The 27,631-nt window shown below is 39.9% G+C and overlaps 2 protein-coding genes across 2 annotated transcripts in view; one reads left to right on the top strand and one right to left on the bottom strand.

Moving 5' to 3' along the window:
* LIN9 (lin-9 DREAM MuvB core complex component) overlaps positions 1-19,472 on the top strand; it is a 75,597-nt gene extending 56,125 nt beyond the window's left edge. Inside the window, exons 12-15 of the mRNA XM_047755240.1 lie at positions 12,031-12,156; positions 17,047-17,226; positions 17,396-17,493; positions 17,981-19,472. Coding sequence (XP_047611196.1) covers positions 12,031-12,156; positions 17,047-17,226; positions 17,396-17,493; positions 17,981-18,086 — 510 coding nt within the window. The 3' untranslated portion in view covers positions 18,087-19,472. The remainder of the gene's footprint in view (positions 1-12,030; positions 12,157-17,046; positions 17,227-17,395; positions 17,494-17,980) is intronic.
* Positions 19,473-23,892: 4,420 nt separating this feature from the next.
* MIXL1 (Mix paired-like homeobox) lies at positions 23,893-27,037 on the bottom strand. The gene is made up of 2 exons (XM_047755041.1): positions 26,490-27,037; positions 23,893-24,848 (listed from the first exon to the last, which is right to left on the bottom strand). The coding sequence occupies exons 1-2, from the start codon at positions 26,895-26,897 to the stop codon at positions 24,543-24,545; spliced, it is 714 nt and encodes a 237-aa protein (XP_047610997.1). The 5' UTR covers positions 26,898-27,037; the 3' UTR covers positions 23,893-24,542.
* Positions 27,038-27,631: the final 594 nt, after the last annotated feature.

Genomic DNA, 27,631 nt, shown 5'->3' with positions numbered 1-27,631 from the left:
TTGGAGCTGAAGCTACCAGCCTGTGCCAACAGCCATAGCAACACTGGATCCGAGACCCATCTGTGATCTATGCTGCAGTTTATGGCAATGCTGGGTCCTTAACCCATTGAGTGAGGCCTGGGACCAGACCCGTATCCTCAGGGATACTATGTCAGGTTCTTAACCTGCTGAGCCACAATGGAATTCCTAGACATAGATTTTTTTTTTTTTTTTTTTAACTGACAGGGCAGAAGTCACTGCCCCCGTTTTTATTTTTTAATTTTTTAATTTTTTTCATTTTTTTTATTACTCAAATGAATTTATCACATCTGTAGTTGTATAATGATCATAACAATCTGATTTCACAGGATTTCCATCCCACAGCCCAAGCACATCCCCGCACCCCCCAAACTGTCTCCTCCAGAGACCATAAGTTTTTCAATGTCTGTGAGTCAGCATCTGTTCTGCAAAGAAGTTCTCTCTGTCCTTTTTTCAGATTCCACATGTCAGTGAAAGCATTTGATGTTGGTGTCTAATTGTATGGCTGACTTCACTTAGCATGATAGTTTCTAGGTCCATCCATGTTGCTAAAAATGCTGGTATTTCGTTCTTTTTGATGGCTGAGTAATATTCCATTGTGTATATGTACCACCTCTTCTGAATCCACTCCTCTGTCGATGGACATTTAGGTTGTTTCCATGTCTTGGCTATTGTAAATAGTGCTGCAATGAACACTGGAGTACATGTGTCTTTGCAAGTCGTGGTTTTCTCTGGATAGATGCCCAGGATTGGGATTGCTAGATCAAATGGGAGTTCTATGTTTAGTTTTCTGAGGAATCTCCATACTGTTTTCCACAGTGGTTGCACCAATTTACAATCCCACCAACAGTGTACTAGGGTTCCTTTTTCTCCACACCCTCTCCAGCACTTATTGTTTGTAGACTTTTGGATGATGGCCATTCTGGCTGGTGTAAAGTAGTACCTCATCGTGGTTTTGATTTGCATTTCTCTAAAAATGAGTGACGCTGAACATCTTTTCATGTGTTTTTTGGCCATCTGTATGTCTTCTTTGGAGAATTGTCTGTTTAGATCTTCTGCCCATTTTTAGATGGGTAGACATAGATTTTAAATGTTTAATTTATTTAGAGATGAGACAAAGTTGAGAATTTTAGGAGAGAACTGAAAACAACAACAAATGGACCAAGTTAAAATTCTAGAAATAAACTACAGTGATCAATATTAAGAACTCAATTGGTAGATATACTGCAAGGAGAGGCCCTCTAAAGATAAGGAAAAAGAAAAGACTCAGATGATCACAATTAATAGGGATCTGTTAGTGGCATTTGTTTATTTTGACCAAAGCCATCGTGGTTACCTTCTTGAAAAAGATTTGGAGGAAATACTTTATATTCTTGGACTACATCTTTCTCAGACTCAGGTAAAGAAACTCCTTAATAAAGTAGTCCTCCATGAGTCTCGCTTTTACTGGAAATTAACAGGTACCTCAAAAGATGAGGAAAACCATGAAGAATCTGAAGCATTGCAGGAAGATATGCTAGGAAACAGGTTGTTACTTCCAACAACTGTAAACAGAAATCAAAGGATGTGGAAGAAAATGTTGGCCTTATTGTGTATAATGGTGCTATGGTAGATATAGGAAGCCTCTTGCAAAAATTGGAAAAGAGTGAAAAGGTATGAGCTGAAGTAGGACAGAAGCTACAGTTACTTGAAGAAAAGATGGATGAAGATGAAAAAACCACATTAGATTTGGAGAATTCCAACAAAAACCTCTCTGGTGAACTCAGAGAAGTGAAAAAGGACCTTAGTTACAGAACTTAAAGACTTCAGGAAACATGAATTTGCAATTTGAAAACCAACTGAATAAGGCAATCAGAAACTTATCCACAGTAATGGATGAAATCTACACTGTTCTTAAGAAGGATAATGTTAAGAATGAAGATGAAGATCAGAAATCAAAGGAGAACGGTGCAAGTGTATGACAAAATTTGTGTAGTGGTGAAGAATGGTGATAAATAATGTAATATATAAAATCATGATACAAGAATGTTTGAAAATGATGCCTGTTTGATTTTAGCAGTATAAATATCTGTTAGTTCAAATGATGTATAAAGTTTTATGAAAGTGAGAATCTTTGCTTTTGAAAATTGCTTGTAATTCCTGGCATCCAAATTATTAAACACTCCTTGAGTGAAATAATTTTGCATTGCAGAATGTTTTAGGATGAACTTTGTTATAGTCTTAATGCCAATAATGTTCATCAATTAAAAAAAAAAAAACTCAATTGGTAGATATAACCACAGCAGAATAGGAACAGCTGAAGAGAGCCAGTAACTGAAAACATCAGAAGAACATATTAATGAAGCTTGGCGAGAAGAATGGATAGGAAATACAGAGGAGAGGATAAGATAAATAAGGACTATAGTGAGGAGTCTAAAATGTCTAATAGAACAACAGAAGGAGAAGAGAGAGAGTGGGACAAAAAAGAGTATTTTAATGACTAAGAACATTCCAAAACTAGCAAAAAACAACAGGCTACAAATTCAGGAATCCCTTTGGAGTTCCTGTCCTGACTAAGCGGTTAATGAACCTGACTAGTATCCATGACAACGTGGGTTCGATCAGTGGGTTAAGGATCCGGTGTTGTCCTGAACTGTGGTGTAGGTCACAGATGCATCTCGGCTCCTTTGTTGCTGTGGCTGTGGTGTAGGCCAGTGGCTACAGCTCTGATTGGACCCCTAGCTTGGGAACCTCCATGTGCTTCGGGTGTGAACCTAAAAAGACCAAAAAAAAAAAAAAAAAAAAAAAAAGAATCCCTTTGAATCCTAATGGAATAAATACAAAGATATTGACTCCTGGACATATCATAGTAATACTACTGAAAACTAAACGCAAAGTAGAAAGTATTTAAGCTACTTGGTATGGTATGGGGAGTACTTTCAAAAGGCTGACAATTTGTTTGACAGCTGACTTTGAACTAATTGAATATTTACATTAACCTCAAGTGATTTTAGCACTAACCAAAAGTAATTTTATCTACCCTATCCCCACCCAGTCTCTGTCCTAACAAATATTTAATTTTAAATAATTAATTTAACTCAATTTTGAAACTGAGCTACTTTATACTCTGTTTTTATCAAAATGACCTGAGAAATTAACTTCTTCACCTTAAAGGACTGGACATACTACTTTGTCCAAGGTATGTTTTGTGATGGAATTTGTAAAGAAAATGGAACATTGGTCTAATAGTCTCCTTTAGTTTTGGACAGCTTAACTGTTTTTCTCATACTCTACCCAGCAAAAGTAAATTAAAGCCAAAGTTGTCAAAATATGAAGTTAGACATTCAGATTTTCATTTTGTAAAGCAAAGGGCAGGGGTGGAAATTACTTTAAAATACTTTGTCAATTTTATGATACAACAATGACAGATTTCTCAGTCATACATCTAAGAAGTTTTTATCAAGTTCATTCAGAGTTAAAGCTTTGAGCTTCCTTTTCTTGGTCAGACTATAATCTGTTTAAATCAGTGAAAGTTTGACTAAGCTAATTAACTTCAATATGCCTTTTCTGTTTTGGATTATTAAAATATTTTTTAAATGCATGTATAGAGCATCCACATAATAGTGCATGTGGAATTTATTAAAATAGATTTGAATTGCCTCAACACTATATAAAAGTAAATATTGCACTAGCAGCCTCAATCACTCTCCGATAATTGCTTTTCCACTTTGGAAATTTATCGTACATGGATATTAATAATAATTCAAAAGTAGGAAAGGGCATTTATCCCTGAACATTCTATCTTAAACTTTTTTTTTTTTGTCTTTTTGCTATTTCTTGGGCCGCTCCTGCGACATATGGAGGTTTCCAGGCTAGGGCTCTAATTGGAGCTGTAGCCACTGGCCTACGCCAGAGCCACAGCAACGTGGGATCCGAGCTGCGTCTGCAACCTACACCACAGCTCACGGCAACGCCGGATCATTAACCCACTGAGCAAGGGCAGGGACCGAACCCACAACCTCATGGTTCCTAGTCGGATTCGTTAACCACTGCGCCACGACGGGAACTCCTCTATCTTAAACATTTTTAAAACCATAATTAATGGCTTTGGGAAACTCTTGGTACTATGTTCTTTGTGGTCCTTCCCTCTCAGTCAACCTCTATGAACGTTTGTCTTTTCTTGACCTGAATATGTTGTCAGAATTGTCTGATCATATTTGTCAGCCCTCTTTTATTTTTGAGATTATGAATCTTTGCAGAAACCTGCTTACCAGTTCACCAATCTTCAAAAATAATCCATTAAAAAAAAAGTAGAATGCATTTTGTGTGCTACACTCAACCCACATATGACAACCTAAAGCACATTAGTTGATTTAGTTGATTATAGGAGGGATTGATAGGAAACCGTGCTTAATTATAGTAGCCTATTTTAAAAGGCAGGGTTTTTTTTAATAACAGCCTTATTGAGATATTATTCACATACTGTACAATTCACCCATTTACAGTAAGTGCACAGTTCTGTGGTTTTTAGTTTACAGTTTAATTTGCAGGTTGTGCAGCCATCCTAACCATCAATTTTAGAGCATTTTCTTCATCCTAAAAAGAAACTTTGTATTTTTTTAGCAGTGGCTCCTCATTTCCCCTCAAACCATGCTCTACCCCAAACCTAGGTAACCACTAATCTAATTTCTATCCACCTATTCTGAACATTTAAAGAAAAGGAATCATGCAATATGTGGTCCTTTGTGACTGGATTCTTTGACATAGCATGATGTTTTGAAGGCTCATCCATGTTGTAACATGTCTCAGTACTTCTTTTTATTGCCAAATAATATTCCATTTTATAGATATACCACATTTTATTTATCCATTCATCAGTTGATGGACATTTGGGTTGCTTTCACTCTAGCTGTAATGAGTAAGGCTACAAACATTCATGTACAGGTTTTTGCATAGACATGTATTTTTATTTCCCTTGAGTATATATCTAAAAGTGGAATTACTGAGTCATATGTTAACTCTATGTTTAACCTTTTGAGTAACTGCCATGCTATTTTCCAAAGAGACTGATATAGTTTTCCTTTTATTTGTTTTATAAAGTTGCCAAGCTTGTAAGAGTATGTATTATTAACCCTTAAACAAACTATAAAACTGTCTTAGATATTTGGTTAAAAGACTAGCAGGTAAGACTCTTGAAGATAATCACTTATTTTTTTTTTTAAAGTTTAAGTGTAATTTAAGTAAAGAAAATAGACAAGATCATCTCAATAGATGCAGAAAATCTATCTTACAAAATTAAACGTCTTGTCATAATGGAAAAACAAATACTCTTATCAAACTAGGAATAGAATGAAAATTCCTTAACCTGATATAGAATATTTATCACGAAAACTTACATCAAATATCATACTTATTAGTGAAGTGTTAAAAACATTCTCTTTGAGATTGAAAATGATGGAGTTCCCCTTGTGGCTCAGTGGTTAGCGAATCTGACTAGGAACCATGGGGTTGCGGGTTCGATCCCTGGCCTTGCTCAGTGGGTTAAGGATCCAGCGTTGCCGTGAGCTGTGGTGTAGTTTGCAGACTCGGCTCAGATCCCGCATTGCTGTGGCTCTGGTGTAGGCCAGCAGCTACAACTCTGATAAGACCCCTAGCCTGGGAACCTCCATATGCTGTGGGAGCGGCCCTAGAAATGGCAAAAAAAGACCAAAAAAAAAAGATTGAAAATGAGATAAGGGAGGCTACTAGCAAAATTTTTATTCAACAGTACACTGGAGGCCTAGCCAGTGTAATAAAGCAAGAAAATGAGGTAAGAGCTATAAACATTAGAAAAAAAGAAACAAAACTGTTTTGTCACAGATGATGTAGTTGTATACCTAGAAAATCTAAAAGAAACTGCAAATAAATCATTAGAATTAATAAATGAGTTTAGCAAAGTTGACAAATTCAAGATCAGGTTTTTGTTTGTTTTTGTTTTTGTTTTTTTTTTTAGGGCCAAACTTGCGGCATATGGAAGTTCCCAGGCTAGGGGTCTAATCAGAGCTGCAGCTGCCAGCCTACACCACAACTGTAGCAACTTGAGATCTGAGCCATGTCTGCAACCTACACCACAGCTCACTGCAACACCATGTCGGATTCTTTTCTGCTATGCCACAATGGGAACTCTAAGATCAGGTTTTTTAAAAAGCAATTGTGGGAGTTCCTGTCATGGCTCAGTGGTTAACAAATCCGATTGTGAACCATGAGGTTGTGGGTTCGATCCCTGGCCTTGCTCAGTGGGTTAAGGATCTGGCATTGCTGTGAGCTGTGGTGTAAGATCGTAGACGTAGCTCGGATCCCACGTTGCTATGACTGTGGTGTAGGCCAGTGGCTATAGCTCTGATTAGACCCCTAGCCCGGGAACCTCCATATGCAGAGGGAGCAGCCCTAGAAAAGGCAAAAAGACAAAAACAAACAAACAATTGTGTTTCTGTGTATTATCGATAAGCAGTTAGAAAATTAAATTTCAAAAGATACCATTTAGGAGTTCCTGTTGTAGAGCAGCAGAAATGAATCTGACTGGTATCCATGAGGACACGGGTTCAATCCCTGGCCTTGCTCAATGGGTTAAGGATCTGACGCTGCTATGAGCTGTGGTGTAGGTTGCAGACATGGGGCAGATCCCAAGTTGCTGTGACTGTGGTGTAGGCCAGCAGCTGCAGCTCTAATTCAACCCCTAGCCTAGGAACCTCTATATGCCATAGGTGCAGCCCGAAAAAGACAAAAATAAATAAATAAATAAATAAATACCTTGATATAAATATAACATTGGATGTATTAAACTTCTATATAGAAAGCTAGTTTTTTTTTGCTTTTTTTTTTAGGGTCTCACTTACGGCATATGGAAGTTCCTAGACTAGGGGTCAAATCAGAGCTATAGCTGCTAGCCTATGGCACAGCCACAGCAATGTGGGATCCAAGCCATGTCTTCAACCTATACCACAGCTCACAGCAACGCTGGATCCCCAACCCACCGAGTGAGGCTAGGGATTGGACCCACATCCTCATGAGTCCTAGTCAGGTTTGTTTGACCACTGAGCTGCTAAGAAAACTCCAAAAACTTTTAATATTTTCAATGGAAAGCTAAGTAGAAAAAGTTGAAGAACTTTCTCAGAATGTATGATTGACAAGTGGAGATGGGAAATATGAGAGACACAGGACCAATCCAAAAAGATCCAAAAGGTCTGATAGGATACTTACTCAGAAAGACAGCACTGAGAAAATGGAGGCGGGGAGTTGTCAAAACAATGACACAAAACAATCAACCCCTAGCCTGGGAATCTCCACATGCCACGGTGTGGCCCTAAAAAAGACAAAAATAAATAAATTAAATTAAATTAAATTAAATATTTGAAGACAACTTACACCTCTTCTATCTTCTATTCATTTTCAAACTAGTCCCTTCTGTCAGATTTATAAATATTTCAAATAAAGCATTAGAGAATGTGTGGAGAAATGGGCACACTCATACACTATAGGTGGGAATGTAAGTTATTGAAGTCTTTCTGGAAGGCAACTTGGCCAAATTGATGAACCTGCTACTCTGCTTCATTCTGGAGAGCATCATTCTGGAGAATTAATCATGCTTATGGGCAAAAGTGCGCATACAAGAATGTTTATTGCAAGCTGGAGTTCCCATTGTGGCTCAGTAGAAATGAATCTGACTAGCATCCATGATGACACAGGTTTGATCCTTGGCCTTGCTCAGTGGGTTAAGGATCCGGCATTGCCATGAGCTGTGGTGTAAATCTCAGACACAGCTCAGGTCCTGTTTTGCCTTGGCTGTGGTGTAAGCCAACGGCTACAGCTCTGATTTGACCCCTAGCCTGGGAACCTCCATATGCTGTGGGTGTGGCCCTAAAAAGATTTAAAAAAAAAAAAAAAAAGAAGATAGAAGGTTTACTGAAAGCTATTTAAGACAAACCCACAGCCAATAAAATACTCAATGGAGAAAAGCTGAAAGTCTTCTCACTAAAATCTGGAACAAGACAAGGATGCCCATTCTCACCACTAATGTTCAATAGTATTCAATAATATTCAACTTGCAATATAGTACTGCAAGTCCTAGCCACAGCAATCAGACAAAAAAAGAAATGAAAGTTATCTAAATTGGAAGGGAAGAGGTAAAATTTTCACCATATGCAAGTGACATGGTACTATATATAGAAAACCCTAAAAATTCCATATAAAAACTATTAGATATGACAAACGAATTCAGCAAAGTAGCAGGATAAAAGATCAAAATTCAGAAATCAGTTGCATTTCCGTGTACTAACAATGAAATATCAGAAAGGGAATGTACAAAAACAGTAACTCTTAAAATAGCACACAAAAAAAAAAACCTTAGGAATAAATCTGACCAAGGAGGTGAAAGACTTAGCACACTGAGAACTGTAAAACATTAATAAAGGAAATTAAAGAAAATTCAAAGAAGTGGAAAGATATCCCATGCTCTTGGAATGGAAGAATTAATGTTAAAGTGACCATACTACCCAAAGCAAGCTACAGATTTAATGTGATCCCTCTCAAATTACCCACTACATATTTCACAGAACTAGAACAAATAATCCAAAAATGTGTATGGAACTATAAAAGACCTAGAATTGCCAAAACAGTCCTGAGGAAAAAGAACAAAGCAGGAGGCAAAACTCTCCCAGACTGAGGAGAATACTTCAAAGCTACAGTAATCACAACAGTGTGGTATTGGAATTCTCTAGTCGCACAGCAGGTTAAGGATCCAGCTTAACCTGCTTGATCCAGTTTGTTGTGGCTTGGATTACTGCTCAAGTTTTGATCCCTGGCCCTGGAACTTCCATATGCTGTGAGCATGACCAAAAAATAAAAAGTAAAACAAAAAACCCGTGTGGTATTGGTACAGAAACAGACATGGAGGATTTCCCATGGTGGCACAGCAGAAACGAATCTGATTAGGAACCATGAGGTTTCGGGTTCCATCCCTGGCCTCACTCAGTGAGCCAAGGATCCGGCGTTGCTGTGAGCTGTGGTGGAGGTTGCAGACGCGGCTTGGATCTGGTATTGCTGTGGCTCTGGCGTAGGCCAGTGGCTACAGCTCTGATTAGACCCCTAGCCTGGGAACTTCCACATGCCTCGGGTGAGGCCCTAAAAAGGACAGAAGACAAAAAAAAAAAAAAAAGAAAGAAAGAAACAGACATGGGTCAGGGGAACAGAGTAGAGAGCTCAGAAATAACACCCACACACCTATGGTCAATTAATCTTCAAAAAAGGCAAGAAGGTAAAATGGGAAAAAGCCTCTTCAGCAAGTGGTGCTGGGAAAGTTGGACAGCTGCATGTAAATCAGTGAAATTAGAACACACCCTCACACCAAGCACAAAAATAACTCAAATAATGCCATTTGCAGCAACATGAATGCTAAAGAATATCCTACCAAGTGAGGTAAGTTCAAAAGAGAAAACTAAATACCATATGTATCACTCATATAGAAAACTAAATACCATATGTATCACTTACATGTAGAATCTAAAATATGACACAGGAGTTCTCTAGTGGTCCAGCAGGTTAAGGATCCAGCATTGTCGTTGCTGTGGCATGTGTTTGATCCCTGGCCCAGGAGCTTTTGCATGTAAATATAGAATCATTATGTTATACACCAACAGAATGTTATATGTCAGTTATAATTCAATTTTAAAATATTACAATTTTTAAATTTACAAAATAAAAAATATTTTTAAAATGACTTAACCCCTTTCTTAATCCCCCTATGACATTCTTTCCCTTCCTCCTCTTTCAGTGCATCAGACCCAGTGGTGGAGGAATACTGACTAGTTTCAGATCCTGCATGCATACCACTTATTGGCTGTGGTACATGGACCTCAGATTCCTCCAAATGTAAAATGGAGATAATTTAGTACCCTTCTCATGAGGTGGTAGCAAGGATTCAGTGAGATCCTGTTAAACATTTAGAACAGTGCCTGGCACTTTATTAATAATGGGTGCTGTTAAGCGAAACATTAGCATTAATAATGGGTGCTGTTAAATGAAACATTAGCATTAATCAGCCTTGTTCAGTCTTAACATTTTTCAGATGATCTCATCTGAAAAATGTTAAGACTAAACAAGGTTGATTGTTTGGGGTGGGTTTTTTTGCTTTTTAGGGCTGCACCAGCAGCATATGGAAGTTCCCAGGCTAGGGGTTGAATCGGAGCTGCAGCTGCTGGCCTACACCACAGCCACAGCAACAAGGGATCCAAGCTGCATCTTCAACCTACACCACAGCTCATGGCAATGCCGGATCCTTAACCCACCAAGCAAGGCCAGGGATCAAACATGTATCCTTATGGATCCTAGTCAGGTTTGTTAACCTCTGAGCCACGAAGGGAATTCCAAAGGTTTCTGTTAAACAATTATAATGCTGTGATTTGAAGCTAGTGTGAGTAGTAGTTTTGGCAATGATGGCAATGATAACAGTTGATATTCAGGAGATTTTCTATGTGGGAGGCAGTATGCTAGGATTTGTATAGTATGCTACAGTTAAACTTTGCTATAATCTCATTAGGTAGATGTTTTTATTATCCCCATCTTGGCTCAGTGGTTAACAAATCTGACTAGGAACCATGAGGTTTTGGGTTCGATCCCTGGCCTTGCTCAACGGGTTAAGGATCTGGCCTTGCCATGAGCTGTGGTGTAGGTCTCAGACGCGGCTCGGATCCCGAGTTGCTGTGGCTCTGGTGTAGGCCGGTGGCTCTAGCTCCGATTCGACCCCTAGCCTGGGAACCTCCGTATGCTGTGGGAGCGGCCCAAGAAATGGCAAAAAGACAAAAAAAAAAAAAAAAACAATCATACATGATGATTTGCTTTCTTGGAAATCCTCTTAAAAAAAAAAAGAAATGTGGTTAAATTAGGCTTAACTGGAAGTTCCTGTTACGGCTCAGCTATAACAGCCCAACTAGTATCCATGAGGATTCAGGTTCGATCCCTGGCCTCACTCAGTGACCCTAGCCTGGGAACCTCCTTATGCCATGGATACAACCCTTAAAAAAAAAAAAAAAAATTTGGCTTAACTGAAGAAGTCTCGTTGCAGCATTTGCAGCTGGAGTGGAATGGATAGTGTAATTTTTTGGAGGTTTTATGAATAGAGGAAAGGAAATGGAATCATGGAATCAAAGTCCATTTTACTTACTGATAGGAAGCAAATATGGAATGGTGGCAATGATGATAACAGTTAATATTCATTGGCGATTTTCTATGTGGGAGGCAGTATACTAGGATTTGTATAGTATGCTACAATTAAGCTTTGCCATAATCTCATTAGGTAGATGTTCTTATTATCCCCATCTTGCAGATGAGGCAATAGAGGCACAGAGAAATTAAGGAACTTGCTTAAGGTCACACAGCTAGTAAGTAATAGAGTTGGGATTTGAACATATAATCTGATTCTGGCACCCATGCTCTCATCCATTATGCTATAACGAATTGATTGCAGATGGAGAATCAATTGAGTTTAAGTAACTAGAACATTTCAAATGAATACATATAATTTTTAACAACTTTTTATTTTAAAAAATGACAAAGTGGGAGTTCCTTGGTGGCCTAGCAGTTAAGGATCTAGCATTGTCACTGCTGTCGCCCAGATTCAGTCTCTGGCCTGGGAACTCCTGCATGCTGCAGGCATAGCCAAAAAAAAAAAAAAATGAAAAAGTTGGAAGATTATAAGAAATATATATGTATTGAACAATTTTATTTCATGTAATCCTTCTCTATGTATATAGATACAGATAGATATACACAGTTATATATAAAAGAGCTCTGTTTTTTAAAAAGTAAATGACAGACATAATGATGCTCCTAAGAAAAAGACACTCTTCAAAATAACAGTAAAACATTATCACATAGAAATATAAAATTGAGTACAGACAGTTTTAATTACCTTCAGTTTAATAAGTCAAATATCCTATTAGATAATTAAAATTGCATTGTTTTAAAAGTTTATCAAAATCTGACTTTTTTCCTTCTCAGAAATCATATTCCATGCCCATTGGCATTGAATTTCAGCGGCGATATGCAACAATTGTTCTCGAGCTTGAGCAACTGAACAAGGACCTAAACAAAGTTTTACATAAGGTTCAACAGTACTGCTATGAGGTAGGTAATTTGTATGAATTTCCCTTGAGGGGCTGTGCTGTCTGCTCTTTATTTGAAGCTTAATGCTGTTATCACATTTCAGAAAATCCAAACTAAGCCAGTGTCCTTATAAAATCCTTTAGCAGATCCATATTTTATATATATATGTATATATTCCTTACAGCATCAACATTTAAGAATGCTTTACACACAGTGAACTATCTATTGAGTTTTTATTTCTTTGAATACAAATGAGTATAGCTCTCCAAAAATGTAGAAAAATCCAGAGAAATAACTTTTCTTAATTCCACTACCCCAAAGACTATATTTTGTTTTATTTCCTCCTAATCTTTTTTTAATATAAATGCTTTTTCTCACAAAGTTATGGTCATGCTATGTATTAAATCTTGTTTCCTTCTTGAACTTCAACCACATAGACTATAGGGTTATTTGTGAATTATCATTATCATGGACATACAATTGTAGATATGAAGGTGGTTCAAATTTCCACCTAAAATTTTAGTTTCTTGCTACAAGGTAAGAATTAAATGATTGTGATGAATTTAGAATGCTCGTGCATTTGCATTCTTAGAGGTTATATGTTTCCAGTAAAGCCACCTCTTTTTTGGGGGAGGAAGTATAGTTGATTTAGTGTTTCAGGTATACAGCAAAGTGATTCATGTATATTCTTTCAGATTCTTTTCCACTGTAGGTTATTACAAGATACTGAATCTAGGAGTTCCTGTCGTGGCTCAGTGGTTAACAAATCTGACTAGGAACCATGACATTGCAGATTCGATCCCTGGGCTTGCTCAGTGGGTTAAGGATCCAGTGTTGTTGTGAGCTGTGGTGTAGGTCGCATACGTGACTCAGATATGACGTTGCTGTGGCTCTGGTGTAGGCCGGTGGCTACAGCTCCAATTCGACCCCTAGCCTGGGAACCTCCATATGTCCCGGGTGCAGCCCCAGAAAATACAAAAAGACAAAAAAGAAAAAAAAAAGGTATTGAATCTAGTTCCTTGTGCTGTATACATAACACCATATCTTCTTTATCTATTTCTCTGTTGTTGGACATTCAGGTGGCTTCCATGTCTTAACTATTGTAAATAGTGCCACAATGAACATTGGGGTGCACGTGTCTTTTTGAATTAGAGTTTCATCTTTTCCGGATGTATTCTCAGGAGTAGGATTGCTGGATCATATGGTAACTCTATTTTTGGTTTTTTAAGGAAGCTCCCTGCTTTTCTCCATAATGGTTGCACCAACTTATATTCCCCCCAACAGTGTATGACGGTTCCCTTTTCTTCACACCCTCTCCAGCAATTATTATTTGTAGTTTTTTTGATGGTGACCATTCTGACCAGTATGAGATGATACCTCATTGTAGTTTTGTTGTTGTTGTTATTGTTGTTTGTCTTTTTGACTTTTCTAGGGCCGCTTCCGTGGCATATGGAGATTCCCAGGCCAGGAGTCTAATCAGAGCTGTAGCCACCGGCCTACGCCAGAGCCACAGCAACATGGGATCCATGCCGAGTCTGCAACCTACACCACAGCTCACAGCAAATCCGGATCCTTAACCCATTGACCGAGGCCAGGGATTGAATCCGAAACCTCATGCTTCCTAGTTGGAGTCGTTAACCACTGAGCCATGATGGGAACTCCACCTCATTGTAGTTTTGATTTGTATTTCTCTAATAATTAGAACATCTTTTCATGTGCCTACTGGCCATCTATATATCTTCTTTGAAGAAATGTCTGTTTAGGTCTTCTGCTCATTTTTCTTTTTCTTTTTCTTTTTTTTTTGGCTTTTTGTCTTTTTAGGGCTGCACCTGGGGCATGTGGAAGATCCCAGGCTACGGGTCCAACTAGAGCTATAGCTGCCAGCCTACACTACAGCCACAGCAATGCAGGATCCAAGCCACATCTATGACCTACAGCACAGTTCACGGCAATGCCAAATCCTCAACCCACTGAGTGAGGCCAGGGATCGAACCCTCGTCCTCATGGATGCTAGTCAAGTTCGTTAACCTCTAAGGCATGACGGGAACTCCTGCCCATTTTTCAGTTGGGTTTTTTTTTTTTTGCTTTTTTTACTTGGCTATATAAGCTGTTTGTATATTTTAGAAATTAATCCCTAGTTGGTCACATCATTTGCAAATATTTTCTCCCGTTCTATAGGTTGTCTTTTTGTCTTGTTTATGGTTTTCTTTGCTGTGCAAAAGCTTGTAAGTTTGATCTGGTCCCATTTGTTTATTTTTGCCTTTGTTTCCATAACACAGAGTTTTCTGCCTATGTTTTCCTATAGGAGTTTTACAGTATCCAGTCTTGCATTTAGGTCTTTAATCCATTTTAGGTTTATTTTTGTGTATGGTGTTAGATATGTTCTAATTTCATTCTTTTGTGTATAGATGTGCAATTTTCCCAGCACCATTTATTAAAGAGACTATCTTTTCTCCATTGTACATTCTTGCCTCTCTGTCATCATAGATTAATTGACCATAAATGCATGGGTTTATTTAAAGCCACCTCTGTTTGTGATATGAGATTCTTAAACAGTTAGCTTTTTTTTTTTTCTTTTTAGGGCCGCACCCTTTTATTTTTTTAATATTGATTTTAAAATATGAACATATCAGAGAGAATACTATGACTAGGCAATTTACTTCTAAGTATATACCAAACACATATTTAACGGAAGACACACTAGAACATACATAGCATCTCTGTTCATTATAGATATATATATATATATAGATATGGCTAGATAAAGTTTAGCCAAAAATTAGAAATTACCCAAATACCCATAAATACTGAAATGAATCAGTAAACTGTCACATAATATACAGTGGAATTCTCAGGAGTAAGAATGAATGAACTCATCTACTTAGAGCACCATGGATGAACTCACAAACATGTGAATATATTTAGTCATATGAGAACATGCAAATATTGAACAGCTAAAGTCATACACAAAAGAATGTATAATGCATGTTTCCATTTATGTAAAGCTTAAAAGCCAGCAAAGGCTAATATATGATGCTAGACGTCAGGATGGGGTTTACCCTTGGAGTACTGGAAGATGGCAGTTGGCCTCTGAGGGGCTGGTAATATTCTGGTTTATTTTTTGTTTTTTCTGGCCATGCCTATGGCATGTGTAGGTTCCCAGACCAGGGATCGAACCCTCACCCAGGCAGCGACTTGAGCCACTGCAGTGACAATGCCAGATCCTTAACCTGCTGTGCCACAAGGGAACTCCGTAATATTGTTTCTTAATCTAGATGCTGATTTCTCAGGCATGTTTGATTTGTGAATATTTATTAACCCTTATGCATTATGATTTGCGTTCTTTTATGTATTTATGTACACTTCAATTAAAAAATGTGTGCTAGAGGACAAAGTTATTCACTGCAGTGTTATGGTAATTGCAAAATATTAGGGGAAAAAACTAAACGCCCATACGTAGGGAATTGGCTGACTAACTTAGAGCACATCCCACAGTGGAGCACTGTGCTGCTATAAGAAAAATTGAGGAAGCTCTCTGTTGATTAGGAGGCACATAGCTACCTTAACCAAGTGATCAAAGATAACATCCACAGTCGTGGGACAGATAAACATCATGTGCCTCCAGAGCACCATGCACAGAGAAGAACTCGGCATCACTTTTGTGTGTTCCTGCCAAAGATGTAAAACCTCAGTCTAATCAAGAGGAAACAGACAAACCCACATAGAGGGATATTATGCAAAATAATTGGCTGGTACTCTTCAAAAATATCAAGGTCATGAAGGACCAGACAAAAAGGGTCTAGAGAAACATGACAACCAAATGTATTCAGGGGGGAAATAGCTGTGTAAGGCCTTATTGGAACAGTTGATGAAATCTGAATGTGGACTGTTAGAAAAATGCTATTATATCAGTGCTAAATTTCTGGATTGTGATCATTTCACTGTGGTTATGTAAGAGAATATCCATGGACTTAGTAAATACAAGCTTGAGTATTTAGGGGTAAAGAGTGTTTTCGAATTCTCAAATTAATGGTTAAGGGAAAATGTATATATACAGAGAGAGAAAGGTGAAATGTTAAATGAAACACAATAAACCATGAGCAGTTAGTGATCTAGGTAAAAGGTTATCAAGATTTTTTTTTGTGCCGTTCTTTTTTAGAAGATTGAAAGTATATCAAAATTAAAAGTTACCAAAAATATAAAACAAATTTAAAAACAAAAGGAGTTCCCGTCGTGGCGCAGTGGTTAACGAATCCGACTAGGAACCATGAGGTTGCGGGTTCGGTCCCTGCCCTTGCTCAGTGGGTTAACGATCCGGCGTTGCCGTGAGCTGTGGTGTAGGTTGCAGACGCGGCTCGGATCCCGCGTTGCTGTGGCTCTGGCGTAGGCCTGTGGCTACAGCTCCGATTAGACCCCTAGCCTGGGAACCTCCATATGCCGAGGGAGTGGCCCAAGAAATAGCAAAAAGACAAAAAATAAAATAAAATAAATACTGTTAGAGGAGGAAAAACTCCTAAGGTGAAGTGTGAGTATCATGGAGTCCCGTTGTGGCTCAGTGGAAACAAATCTGGCTAGCATCCATGAGGATGCAGTTTCAATCCCTGGCCTCACTCAGTGGGTTAGGATCCAGCATTGGCGTGAGCTGTGGTGTAGCTTGCAGACATGGTTCAGATCTGGCGTTGCTGTGGCTGTAGCATAGGCTGGTGACTATAGCTCCAATTTGATCCCTAGCCTGGGAACTTTCATATGCCGCAGCTGCAGCCCTAAAAAGACAAAAAAAAAAGAGTGAGCATCATTTTTGTTATAAATGCTAGTTTTATAAATATCCAAATCTGAAAACAGGGCATAGACACACAGAAATTATCATGGCCTTATTAATGTACAGCTTATGTTTCATTCATCTGTATTCAGCTTGCTCCAGATCAAGGGTTGCAGCCAGCAGATCAGCCGACAGATATGAGACGAAGGTGTGAGGAAGAAGCACAGGAAATTGTTCGGCATGCAAATTCATCAACAGGACAGCCCTGTGTAGAAAACGACAATCTGACAGACTTAATCTCCAGGCTTACAGCTATTTTATTACAAATTAAGGTAAATTTTGGAAGTATTTTCTGAGAAAGTATTAAGAATGTTTTCTTAATTTTGACACCTAAATAAACTATGCTAATTCGTTGCTAAAAAACTAAACCAGGTATTAGAGTATTTGGGGGTCTCAGTTTGAACTGTAATTCAATTAAATTTTGAATTTTTTTTCTTTTAGTGTCTAGCAGAAGGAGGAGACCTGAATTCCTTTGAATTCAAATCACTTACAGATTCATTAAATGATATCAAGAGTACAATAGATGCTTCTAATATCAGGTAATTCATAAGATGTACTCTACTCATTTTCATATTAAGTTCATAGTGATCTCCAGTACACGCTTTAAAAATTATGCATATTTATTTCCTAGTCATATAGCTTTTATCCTATAAGTAAATTGTAAATGAGCTTTTCAGTTACATCCAGTCTGTTGAGAATAGAAATTTGAGACGGATTTTAATACAAAGAAGTCAGAAGACATAGAGTATTTATGTTTGGGTTTAGCGCGGGCGTTCACCCTAGAAGTGAGGCTTCCACAAAGAGATGAGGCCTCTTTCCAGTGCTGCCATGGCTCCTCAGCTTCTTCCCAGCACACTTTTTCACTTAGTACTGAAGTAGACTTATAGCTAATGTAAAGGGAAGATTTATTACCTGGATCATTATCTTAGCTATTTCCTAATTAAAATTCAGCTCTTCCTTTTTTAGAAATTGTTTTTCTTAACTTTGTGAGACAAGGTGGTTAACCACGTTTCTTCTTTTTTACAGTTGCTTTCAGAATAATGTAGAGATTCACGTTGCACATATTCAGAGTGGCCTGAGCCAGATGGGAAACTTACATGCCTTTGCAGCAAATAACACCAACAGAGACTGAGTAAAAGATGTAATTATTCCAACTGCATAGGACATTTTTTTTGAGAAGTTATCTTCCTTTATGTAGGCTTCCAACACCAAATACCCTAACTGCTGGAAAAACAAGGGAAATTTAAATCTCCAAATAAGGCATTTCAATATACTGTACTGCTTCTTAAACCAGCATTGCTGACGAGCATTATATTTATTTTTCTTTTATTACTCAGCTGCAATAGCACTTGCTTATGTTACATATGTTTATTAGCAAGTATTTTTAAACTGAAAATGTCTGAACATAATACAATTTCGTGGAAGAATATTGACCATTTTTTTTTTTTATGCATGAATTCAACCCACCCCATGCAGACAATTACTGCAGTGGAGAACATGAAGAAACATGGCCTTTTTGTGCATTATGCATGGCATTGTGGAAATTCCACCTAGAAAATTACAACTCCAATTCATTTAGTTGATCACCATCTCAGTCTTCAAAAAATAATATCATGAGATGTGGGAAGTCCTCATTTTAAGGAAGCCACTGGAATAAAGGTGGGAAATATGGACTTTACAAGTATATATGATGTATACTTGCAATGTGACATGGTTCTATAGATCATTTTATAATAAATATTTTAATTTATCATAATTTATAAAAGAAACCTTTGTTGTTTGTCTGTTGAAAGAAAATGAAGGAGCAGGAAAGAAACATTACTGCAAGATGCTTAATTTCAGCAAATGGATTTGGCATGTCTTTTCCCGTCTATTCAGGGCAAAAAGTACTATTGTTACAAGATTTATTTAAAAAAAAAAAAAAGACTGATAACACACTATTTTCATATTTTTGTTTATTTGCACAACTTTTGAACCAGATTACTGGTTGAAATCCAACAATACACAATTTATAAAGTAAAAAGATTTTATAAGGAAAACAAATAAAATAGCTAGTGCTAGGAAATGGAGCAAAAGGTTTGTATTTGGTTATGGGTTTTTTTGGGTTTTGGTTTTTGGCTTTTTAAGGAAAACCCTGCCTAAGATGTCAATCTTGTAAAAAGTGTGTATTTGGAATTTTCTCTGTTTTAATATAGAATATTATTATAAAGTCAAAATATAATAAATTGTTTTCAGATTTGGAGTTTAAGATATAGCAGTAGAAGTGGCTTTGATTCTTTTAGATGTCTCATAAAATGAGACTTTTTATATGTTAATGTATAATAAAACTGAAACAAGATTATTTTCCATTTGAAATTTTTGTATAGTTTAAAAATGCTTCCATATTCTTTGTTGATATTGTGCCACTGCAGAACTTTAGTGCAGAGTTTATATTTAGCTAAACTGTTATGTTAATTAAGAAATGCATAAATCTTTTATTCTTAATATTTGTAATTCTAAATAAATTGATCTATGAAAAGTAATATCATCTACATTTTCATTTAATAATATAAGTTGATAAGTATTCCTAATGTTTAAAGTTTTTAAAAATGATTTCCACTAGAAATTCCTGTCAGGGATCAGCGGTTAACAAATCTGACTAGCATCCATGAGGACACAGGTTCGATCCCTGGCCTTGCTCAGTGGGTTAAAGATCCAGCGTTGCCATGAGCTGTGGTGTAGGTCGAAGATGTGGCTCGGATCCTGCATTGCTTTGGCTGTGGTGTAGGCCATCGGCTACAGCTCCAATTCTACCCCTAACCTGGAACCTCCATATGCTGCAGGTACAGCCCTAAAAAGCAAAAAAAAAAAAAGATTTCCAGTAAATTACATATTTTGGAAGAAACAGTGCACATTAATCACCAAGTCATTTTGAATTTCAATACTTTCCAATATTATTTTAGGGTTTTCCCATCTGAGTCATCACTATGGAAAACACTAAGCAAGTAAGTTACTTGCTTGACTGCAGACCTAGAGAAAGGTTGATTTTTTTTAATATTCTGCCTAGAATTGGAGTTCCTGTCGTGGAGCAGTGGTTAACGAATCCGACTAGGAACCATGAGGTTGCGGGTTCAGTCCCTGCCCTTGCTCAGTGGGTTAACGATCCGGCGTTGCCGTGAGCTGTGGTGTAGGTTGCAGATGTGGCTTGGATCTGGCGTTGCTGTGGCTCTGGCGTAGGCCGGTGGCTACAGCTCCGATTCAACCCCTAGCCTGGGAATCTCCATATGCCGCGGGAGCGGCCCAAGAAATAGCAACAACAACAACAACAACAACAACAACAACAACAACAGACAAAAGACAAAAAAAAAAATTCTGCCTAGAATTAAGTAAACATTTTTTACTTTTTTTCTTTTACATTCTTAAGGCTAACTTGTCACACTGTAGTTATACCTAGTTTTGAACATATTTCATTATGCACTGTCCTTATCTTCCAGTGTCATGTGTTGGTGACAAGAACTATACCTAAAAATATGTATGAATTTTATTTTTGCTTAAGGAAGAAAAAAACCGTATGGTTGAAAGTAGTCGTTTGGAGTGAGCTGTCTGATTGAGTCACCAAGCAAGCAAGCACATGCGTTGTGTATATCCAGTTCTGAATTACCTTTAATTCCAAAAACCACATTTACTTGATACCATTGAAAATCTCCAAAAAAAAAAACTTGCCTGTTAAATTTTTTCCCTTGAGTTCATGCACCTTTCCGCATCTTCCTTATCACCAGTACTTGCAGCCCAGCCACCCTCTTCACTAGCCTAAAACACAGCGGTCATATCCTAAGCCACCTCCCAGTATCCATGCAGCTCTGCTCAAATGCAGCCAGAGCCACACTCTTAAAATGCAGAATCGTTCGTGTTATCCCCATTGAAAGTCTTATGGCTCTCAGGACAAATTCAGAACAAGACCTACACAGTCATACACGATCTGTCCTCCCCTGCAGTTTCTCCATCCTGCTCCTTATTGCACAGAGCCTTTGCATCTTCTATGTGGTATGTCCCCTCTCCTTTTACCTGGTAACTGCGCTAATGGTCCTACACATATTACCTTCAGCATTACTTTCTCAAGGAAGAGTTCTTTGAGCACAACAATCACCTCAGGTCCTCATGTACCTCTCCTTCCAGCACTTTGTCATATTTGCAACTTTATATTTTTTCTTCTGTCTCCACACTGGCCTAATTTCTGATCTTGCTGACCATTTTACTTCCAGGCCCTGAGAAAGTGCCTTTCATAGGGACCAAATATTTGTAGAACAAATGAACAAATAAGAGTTTCAAAAGCGCTCTAAGCAATATTGATGTCACTGGAGGGAAAGTATGGTCCTCCATGATGACGGCTTTGAAAGATGAGGCAGTACTCAGTTGGATGCAGAAATTCTGACTCAGGAGTAGCCTTTAAACCTATCAATTATCATTGTGACTTTTATTGACTAAATAATATCACTGTGACTGTTAATTGACTAAATAATATCATTTGGTTTATTGTTGATAAAAAGGCCAAGCCAATATGGCCAGCATTATATGGCTGTGAGTAAATGGTGGACTGACTTAGTCTTTGGTTTGAGTCCTGGGTGTCATTTATTAGCCATGTGATTGTCAGTTACTGCTTAAATTTCTTTTTTTTCTTTTTCTTTCTTTTTTTTTGTTTTTTTGTTTTGTTTTGTTTTTTGTTTTTGTCTTTTCAGGGCCACACCCATGGCATATGGAGGTTCCCAGGCTAGGGGTCTAATCAGAGCTACAGCTGCCAGCCTACACCAGAGCCACAGCAATGCCAGATCTGAGCCGCATCTGCAACCTACACCACAGCTCACGGCAGCACTGAATCCTTAATCCATGGAGCGAGGCCAGGGATCAAACCTGCAACCTCATGGTTCCTAGTCGGATTCGTTTCTGCTGCACCACGACGGGAACTCCAAATTTCTTCATCTTTAAAGAAATGGTCCGCACCTTATACAGCAGTTCTGAGGATTAACCACGTAATGCCTGTAATACATTTAGCAGTTAGTTTGAGAGCAGTGTGGACTGCTCTTCTTAAAGGATCCCACATTAAAAACTGTGAGAGTTCCCTGCAGTGGTGCAACAGGATCAGAGAGGCCTCCATGGAGCACTGGGATGCAGGTTCGATCCCCAGCCTGGCACAGTGGGTTAAGGATCCCGTGTTGCTGTAGCAGCAACTACAGCTTGGATCTGCTCCCTGGCCCAGGAACTCCATATGCCATGGGGTGGCCAAAAAAGAAAAAGAAAACAAAATTGTGACAAGATTTAAATATTTGTAAATTTTTAAACTGTTCACTGGGGAAAACAGCATAACACAATGTAAATGCAGTAATAAAATTAATAAACTGGAATTCCCTTTGTGGCTCAGCGGTTAACAAACCCAACTAGGATCCATGAGGACGCAGGTTCAATCCTATATGCTATGTTTATCATCTCATTTTTGGTTCCAGACAGTTTTTAGAGGTTCAGAAGTCAAGTTGCTCCTCAACTGTGTCCTGGTTGCTTTTAATAGTGTATTTGCTACTCTAAAAACTGCAAGTCATTTAACACCTCTATGAAAATTAGAGTAACTGGGAGTTCCCGTTGTGGCTCAGTGGGTAATAAACCCTACTGGTATCCATGAGCATGCAGGTTTGATCCCTGGCCTCACTTAGTGGGTTAAGGATCTACCGTTGCCATGAGCTGTGGCATAGGGAGGCAGCTGCAGCTCCAACTTGACCCCTAGCCTGGGAACCTCTATTTGCCCCAGGTATGGCCCTAAAAAGCAAAAAAAAAAAAAAAAAAAAAAGGAAGAAAGAAAAATAGGGTAACTGGATGTATAATCTCTAAGACATTAAACATAGCTCAGACTCTTCTAGTAACCATCAAGACATGAGTCCTGGCCCCAGCCATGGCTTCTCATGAGCCTCCTCCACAGCTTACAAAGAAACCTCACCTATGATTACCTCATATACAGTTTCCCTTTATCCTCAGGAGTCTGAAAACCCTCAAAATATCAAAACAATAATTTATCTCAGGCTAACTTAGAAACAGTAATTTACATACATTCTTATCATATAAATTGGGAAAGAGAAATCCCTGAAACCAAAAGACTCATGTTACTAAACTTTGAACAAGCCAGATAGACTTTTTTTTTTGGCCAGGTCTATGGCATGTGGAAGTTCGAGGGCCAGGGATTGAACCCAAACACAGCAGTGACAACACCGGATCCTTCACTGCTAGACTAAAAGGAATTTCCCATGTGGCACAGCGGGTTAAGGATCCGGAGTTGCCACAGCTCTGGAGCAGGTTGGGACTGCAGTGCAGGTTCTATCCCTGGCCTGGGAACTTCCACATGCTGCTGGTGTGTGTGTGGGGGGAAACAACTACATTTGCAGAAACTTTTCTTTGAGAAATGTTTTTCATGACCATAAAATACGTACTGAGCAATTACGGAGTGACACGCTGTACTAAGTGCTGTCCAAAGGAATTACAATGAAACATTTGTGGAAAACATTTAATAATAAAGTTGCACAGAAGTACAATAACAAGTGCTAAGGGTAATGCTGGAGTGATTGATACAAGTACAAAATCAGGATTAGAGAAAGTTACACCTTCAGAAAGAGGAAGGTCTAGAGTGTTCTGAAAGAAGAGAGGTGATCATTTAGTTCCAAAACTGAGAGGATTGGCTTTGAGACATAGGCATATACTGGGATGGTGACCTTTAGAAGATGTGCATACTTGGAGTTCCTGTTGTGACTCAGAGGAAATGAATCTGACTAGAATCCGTGAGGATGGGGGTTCAATTCCTGCCCTCACTCAGTGGGTTAAGGATCTGGTGTTGCTGTGGCTGTGGTGTAGGTTGGTAGCTGTAGCTCCAATTTCACCCCTAGTCTGAGTACTTCCATGTGCCGAAGGCACGGCCGTAAAAAGCAAAAAAAAAAAAAAAGATGTGCATAACTGTTCTGTAGGCTATCTGGAAAGGTAACCCAATAGTTTCAGAATTTGGTAGCAGATGGAGGCTACTCTTGAATAATCTGATGCAGAAATCACTGGCACTACAAATGAGTGTAAAGATGACAGGCCAAACTTACAAGGTAGTAAATCTTGGTGAGAGGATGAGGATGGAAGGATCTGGGTCAGCATGAGGTTAGGATTCTAAGCCTTGGAGGAACCATAGGAGGACAAAAGCAGTGAAGCATAAGGGGAAACTGAGTTAAACTGAAGAGTTCTTGCGAAGGAAATGAGTTCTGAAAAGCCACTCTGAAAAATAACAAAAGGACTGGTAAGAGGGAGCAGGCGTGCAGACCAAAATGAATGCGCAGATTTGGAGATGCACTGGTAAAAATAAATGCCAGAACTCCTAGGAGGTGTGTACTCTGAAGAAAGAACAGGCCATGGGCAAAGGTTCACGGGCAAAAGGGGGGGGAAGCTTCACAGGTGAGCGATGACTCAAAACCATTACCAAGGTTAACATGGATATGTCCTTAATACAGAAGCCAGAAAGGACAGTATTCTGGTGTGTGTCTCCCTGGCTGTCAGTCATGGTTCATCTGAGCTCATCCTGAACTCTCCAGACTCCTCAAGAATTACCAAAGGCAGAAAAGATGTGTTCTTCCCATGAGTCCAACTTTGAACCAATGTCTTCAGAGAGAGGAGAAAAGGTTTCGAAATTCTGACCTTGGGAGCTAGGGTCTGAGATGCTCCCTCCAACCTTGCTGGGATCGGGCAGGCAGTTCACATCTACCTCCAGAGGCAGCTGGGGCTTCAAATATCTCCCTTCCGTTTCACAAGCAGAGTGGTGGACAAAAAGCTCAGGCCTGGCTAAAGGTTGAAAGAATTTGCCGCTCTGACGGCGCGACTTGGCACGCCTGTTCTGGAACCACACCTGGAAGAGAGGAGAGACTACTTTTGGTTGGAGTCCTTATGCTACTCTTACCTTCATAGTTGATAAGTTCCAGTTTAACATGTCCTGGCTCCCTGCTCCAGAGCTTTATGGTTTTTGCAAAGCACAAAGTCTGAGCATGTGGCTTTGTCAGCCCCACCATTCCCAGGTGCAAAACTGGAATAACACCTAGTTCTTCGTGAGGGGGGATAATGTGAGAAAAAGAATGTGTATACATGTGTGACTGGGTCACTCTACTGTAGGGTAGAAATTGACAGAAACTGTAAACCAACTATAATGCAAAAAATAAAAATCATTAAAAAATTTAAAAAAGGAAAGAAAGAAGTGTAAATATTGGAAAGGAGAAGGCAAAATTATTAGTAAGTACAGACCATACAAATATACATCTGGAAGGGGACGTGAATCAACATGAAACAGCTATAAACTATTAAGAATCAGTAGAGAATTTGGTGGGGAAATTATGCAGATATCAGAATCCTTCATATATATTAATAACTTTTGGAAGAAATCACTGGTTATAATAGTGAAATTATAACATACAAGTATTAAAAATACTGCAAAGCTCAAAAAAAAAAAAAACACCTAGTTCTTGCTATACTTTTATAGGGACATTTGCAATGAAAATTCAGACCACAGAAATAAAGAATTTTAGGGAAAAAATGCTGCTATGCTTAAAGATGATAAGCATTAAAATAATTTGGAAAATCAGTTCCCTTGTGGCTTCTCTTGCGGCACAGCAGGTTAAGGATCCAGAGTTGTCACTGCAGCAGCTTGGGCACCTGCTGCAGTGGCATGAGTTCGATCCCTGGTCTGGGTATTTCTATATGCTGCAGACTTGGCCAAAAAAAAAATTTTTTTTTTTTTTGGAAAATCAGTTTTTGAAAGTGATAATTAATTACAAGATATTCTGCTCAGTGGACTTCATTCACTTATGTGAATAAATTTCTCTTTTTACTATTTCCCCACAATTACCCAGGGACCTGTCCTGCCTAGGAAGCTTCTGTGCCAGCTGTTGAAAATTTAAAGCTTCACTTTAAGTAGAAACGGACCACAGTGCTACAGACTAACAGGCAAAAAAGGCAGGCTTCTCATTACCACCAAGCTTTAGGATTTTGATCAAAATTACTTTAGCAATAAACGCACCTTGCACTATATTTTTCAAGACAAGCTCCATATGCTTGTCTTTACCCTAAGAGGCTACATCCTTTCCAACCCAAATTCCGGACCCAGTACCCGCCAAAAATCTGGCGGAGGGGCCCAGAGAGCAACTTAGTGAACCAGCCCTGCACTGTCTCAGTTACCATTCTCATACCAGAGGAAACCAACTGTCCCTGTCTCTCCTTCCTGGATAAGGAAAAAGTGTGAAAATACCTCCCACCGCCTTCCTGCTGAGGATACACTTTTTGATCAAGAGACCAGCTAGCCTCGGAGGAGGAGCCCTGTTCCTAGCAATGAAAGATACAAGTCTTTGAGAGTGCGCCTAAATTATTTCATTTAAACCTCACAATCACCCTAGGCAATAGGTACTGATTTTACACTGAGGCTCCAGGGAAGGAATTTGCCCAGCGTCACGTTAAGTGGCACCGGGGTGCCGCCCGGGGAATCCTGGCCGGAGCCGCTCACCTGGATCCTAGACTCGGGAAGCAGGGTGAGCGCGGCCAGGCGCTCACGCAGGTGGATGTCGGGGTACATGGTCCTGCGGAAGACGAGCTCCAGCAGCTGCAGCTGCTCCGGGCTGAACGACGTGCGCTTGCGGCGCTGCGACGCCGACTGGACGGCAGCGCCTTTGAGGGGCGCAGGCGGGCCCAGGCCGGCGGGGGTCTGCGCAGCGGGCCTGGGACCTCTCCCGAGAAAGCCAGCGAAAGCGGCGTGGGTGCTGCGTTCCGGGCCGGGATCAGAGGGGCGCGCGGGGAGCAGGGCAGCGGCGGGGCTCGGGGGCGGCAGGAACGCCCCGCCGGCGTGGGCGGGCCGGTAGGCGGGCGGCGCGGCGCTGTCCCCGAACTGGAGCTGCTTGGACTCCGCTGTGGCCATCGCTGCCCGACCCCAGTGCGCCACCAGGAGAGGCACGGCCTCCAGTTATACAGCCCCGGGGCCGAGGGAGGGGGCCCTGGGCGGCGGCGCGATCAAAGGAGTGGACGTGGGGAGGCCCGTGTGTCTTCGGGGTGCGAGCCCGCCCCCCGCCCCGCCAGACGCCTGCGGGGAATAATCGCTTCCGCTGCTCGTGGGATGTAGGAAGGGAGGCGTGAACTTGGGCCCCGGTCCCCTCCGCCCCTCCGCCCCCTCCCTCGTCCATCCGCCCGCCAGCCCAGCCTCCGCCACCGCAATCAACATCCCCCCGGGGCAGGTCTGCTCCCGGAGGGGCCACCCCCAGGCCAGGGATCCCGAATGCGTGGGCCGAACCGCCCTCCTCCTGGGTTAGGTCACCCACTCAGGGTGGAAGGGCCTGGAGCCGTGTCTCTCATGACCAGGTCAGTGAGCCTTGTCCGCTCTCCCATCTGAGGTCATCCACGATATTTATTTACTCCTCCTGCTATGTGCTAGACCCTGTACCAGGTTGGTCAAACAGCCCTGCCGCTGACCTTTGCAAGCCTCCTGAACAAATCCTGAATCAGAAGCAGGGGGTGCAGATAAAGGACCTCAAAGAGAGGCAGGAAACTCACCTTGGAGGGGAGGGGACCCTCCTGTCTGGAATGTCCTGGTGGGCCTTGGAATAAGGGTGCCACTGTCACAGCAGGGTGAAGAGTGTGCCTTTCTAGAGGCATTTA

This window comes from Phacochoerus africanus, chromosome 12 (genome assembly GCF_016906955.1).
Source record: "Phacochoerus africanus isolate WHEZ1 chromosome 12, ROS_Pafr_v1, whole genome shotgun sequence".
NCBI classification, from domain to species: domain Eukaryota; kingdom Metazoa; phylum Chordata; class Mammalia; order Artiodactyla; family Suidae; genus Phacochoerus; species Phacochoerus africanus.
The sequence above is the reverse complement of the archived record's forward strand: the minus strand, read 5'-3'. Positions and strand labels throughout refer to the sequence as shown.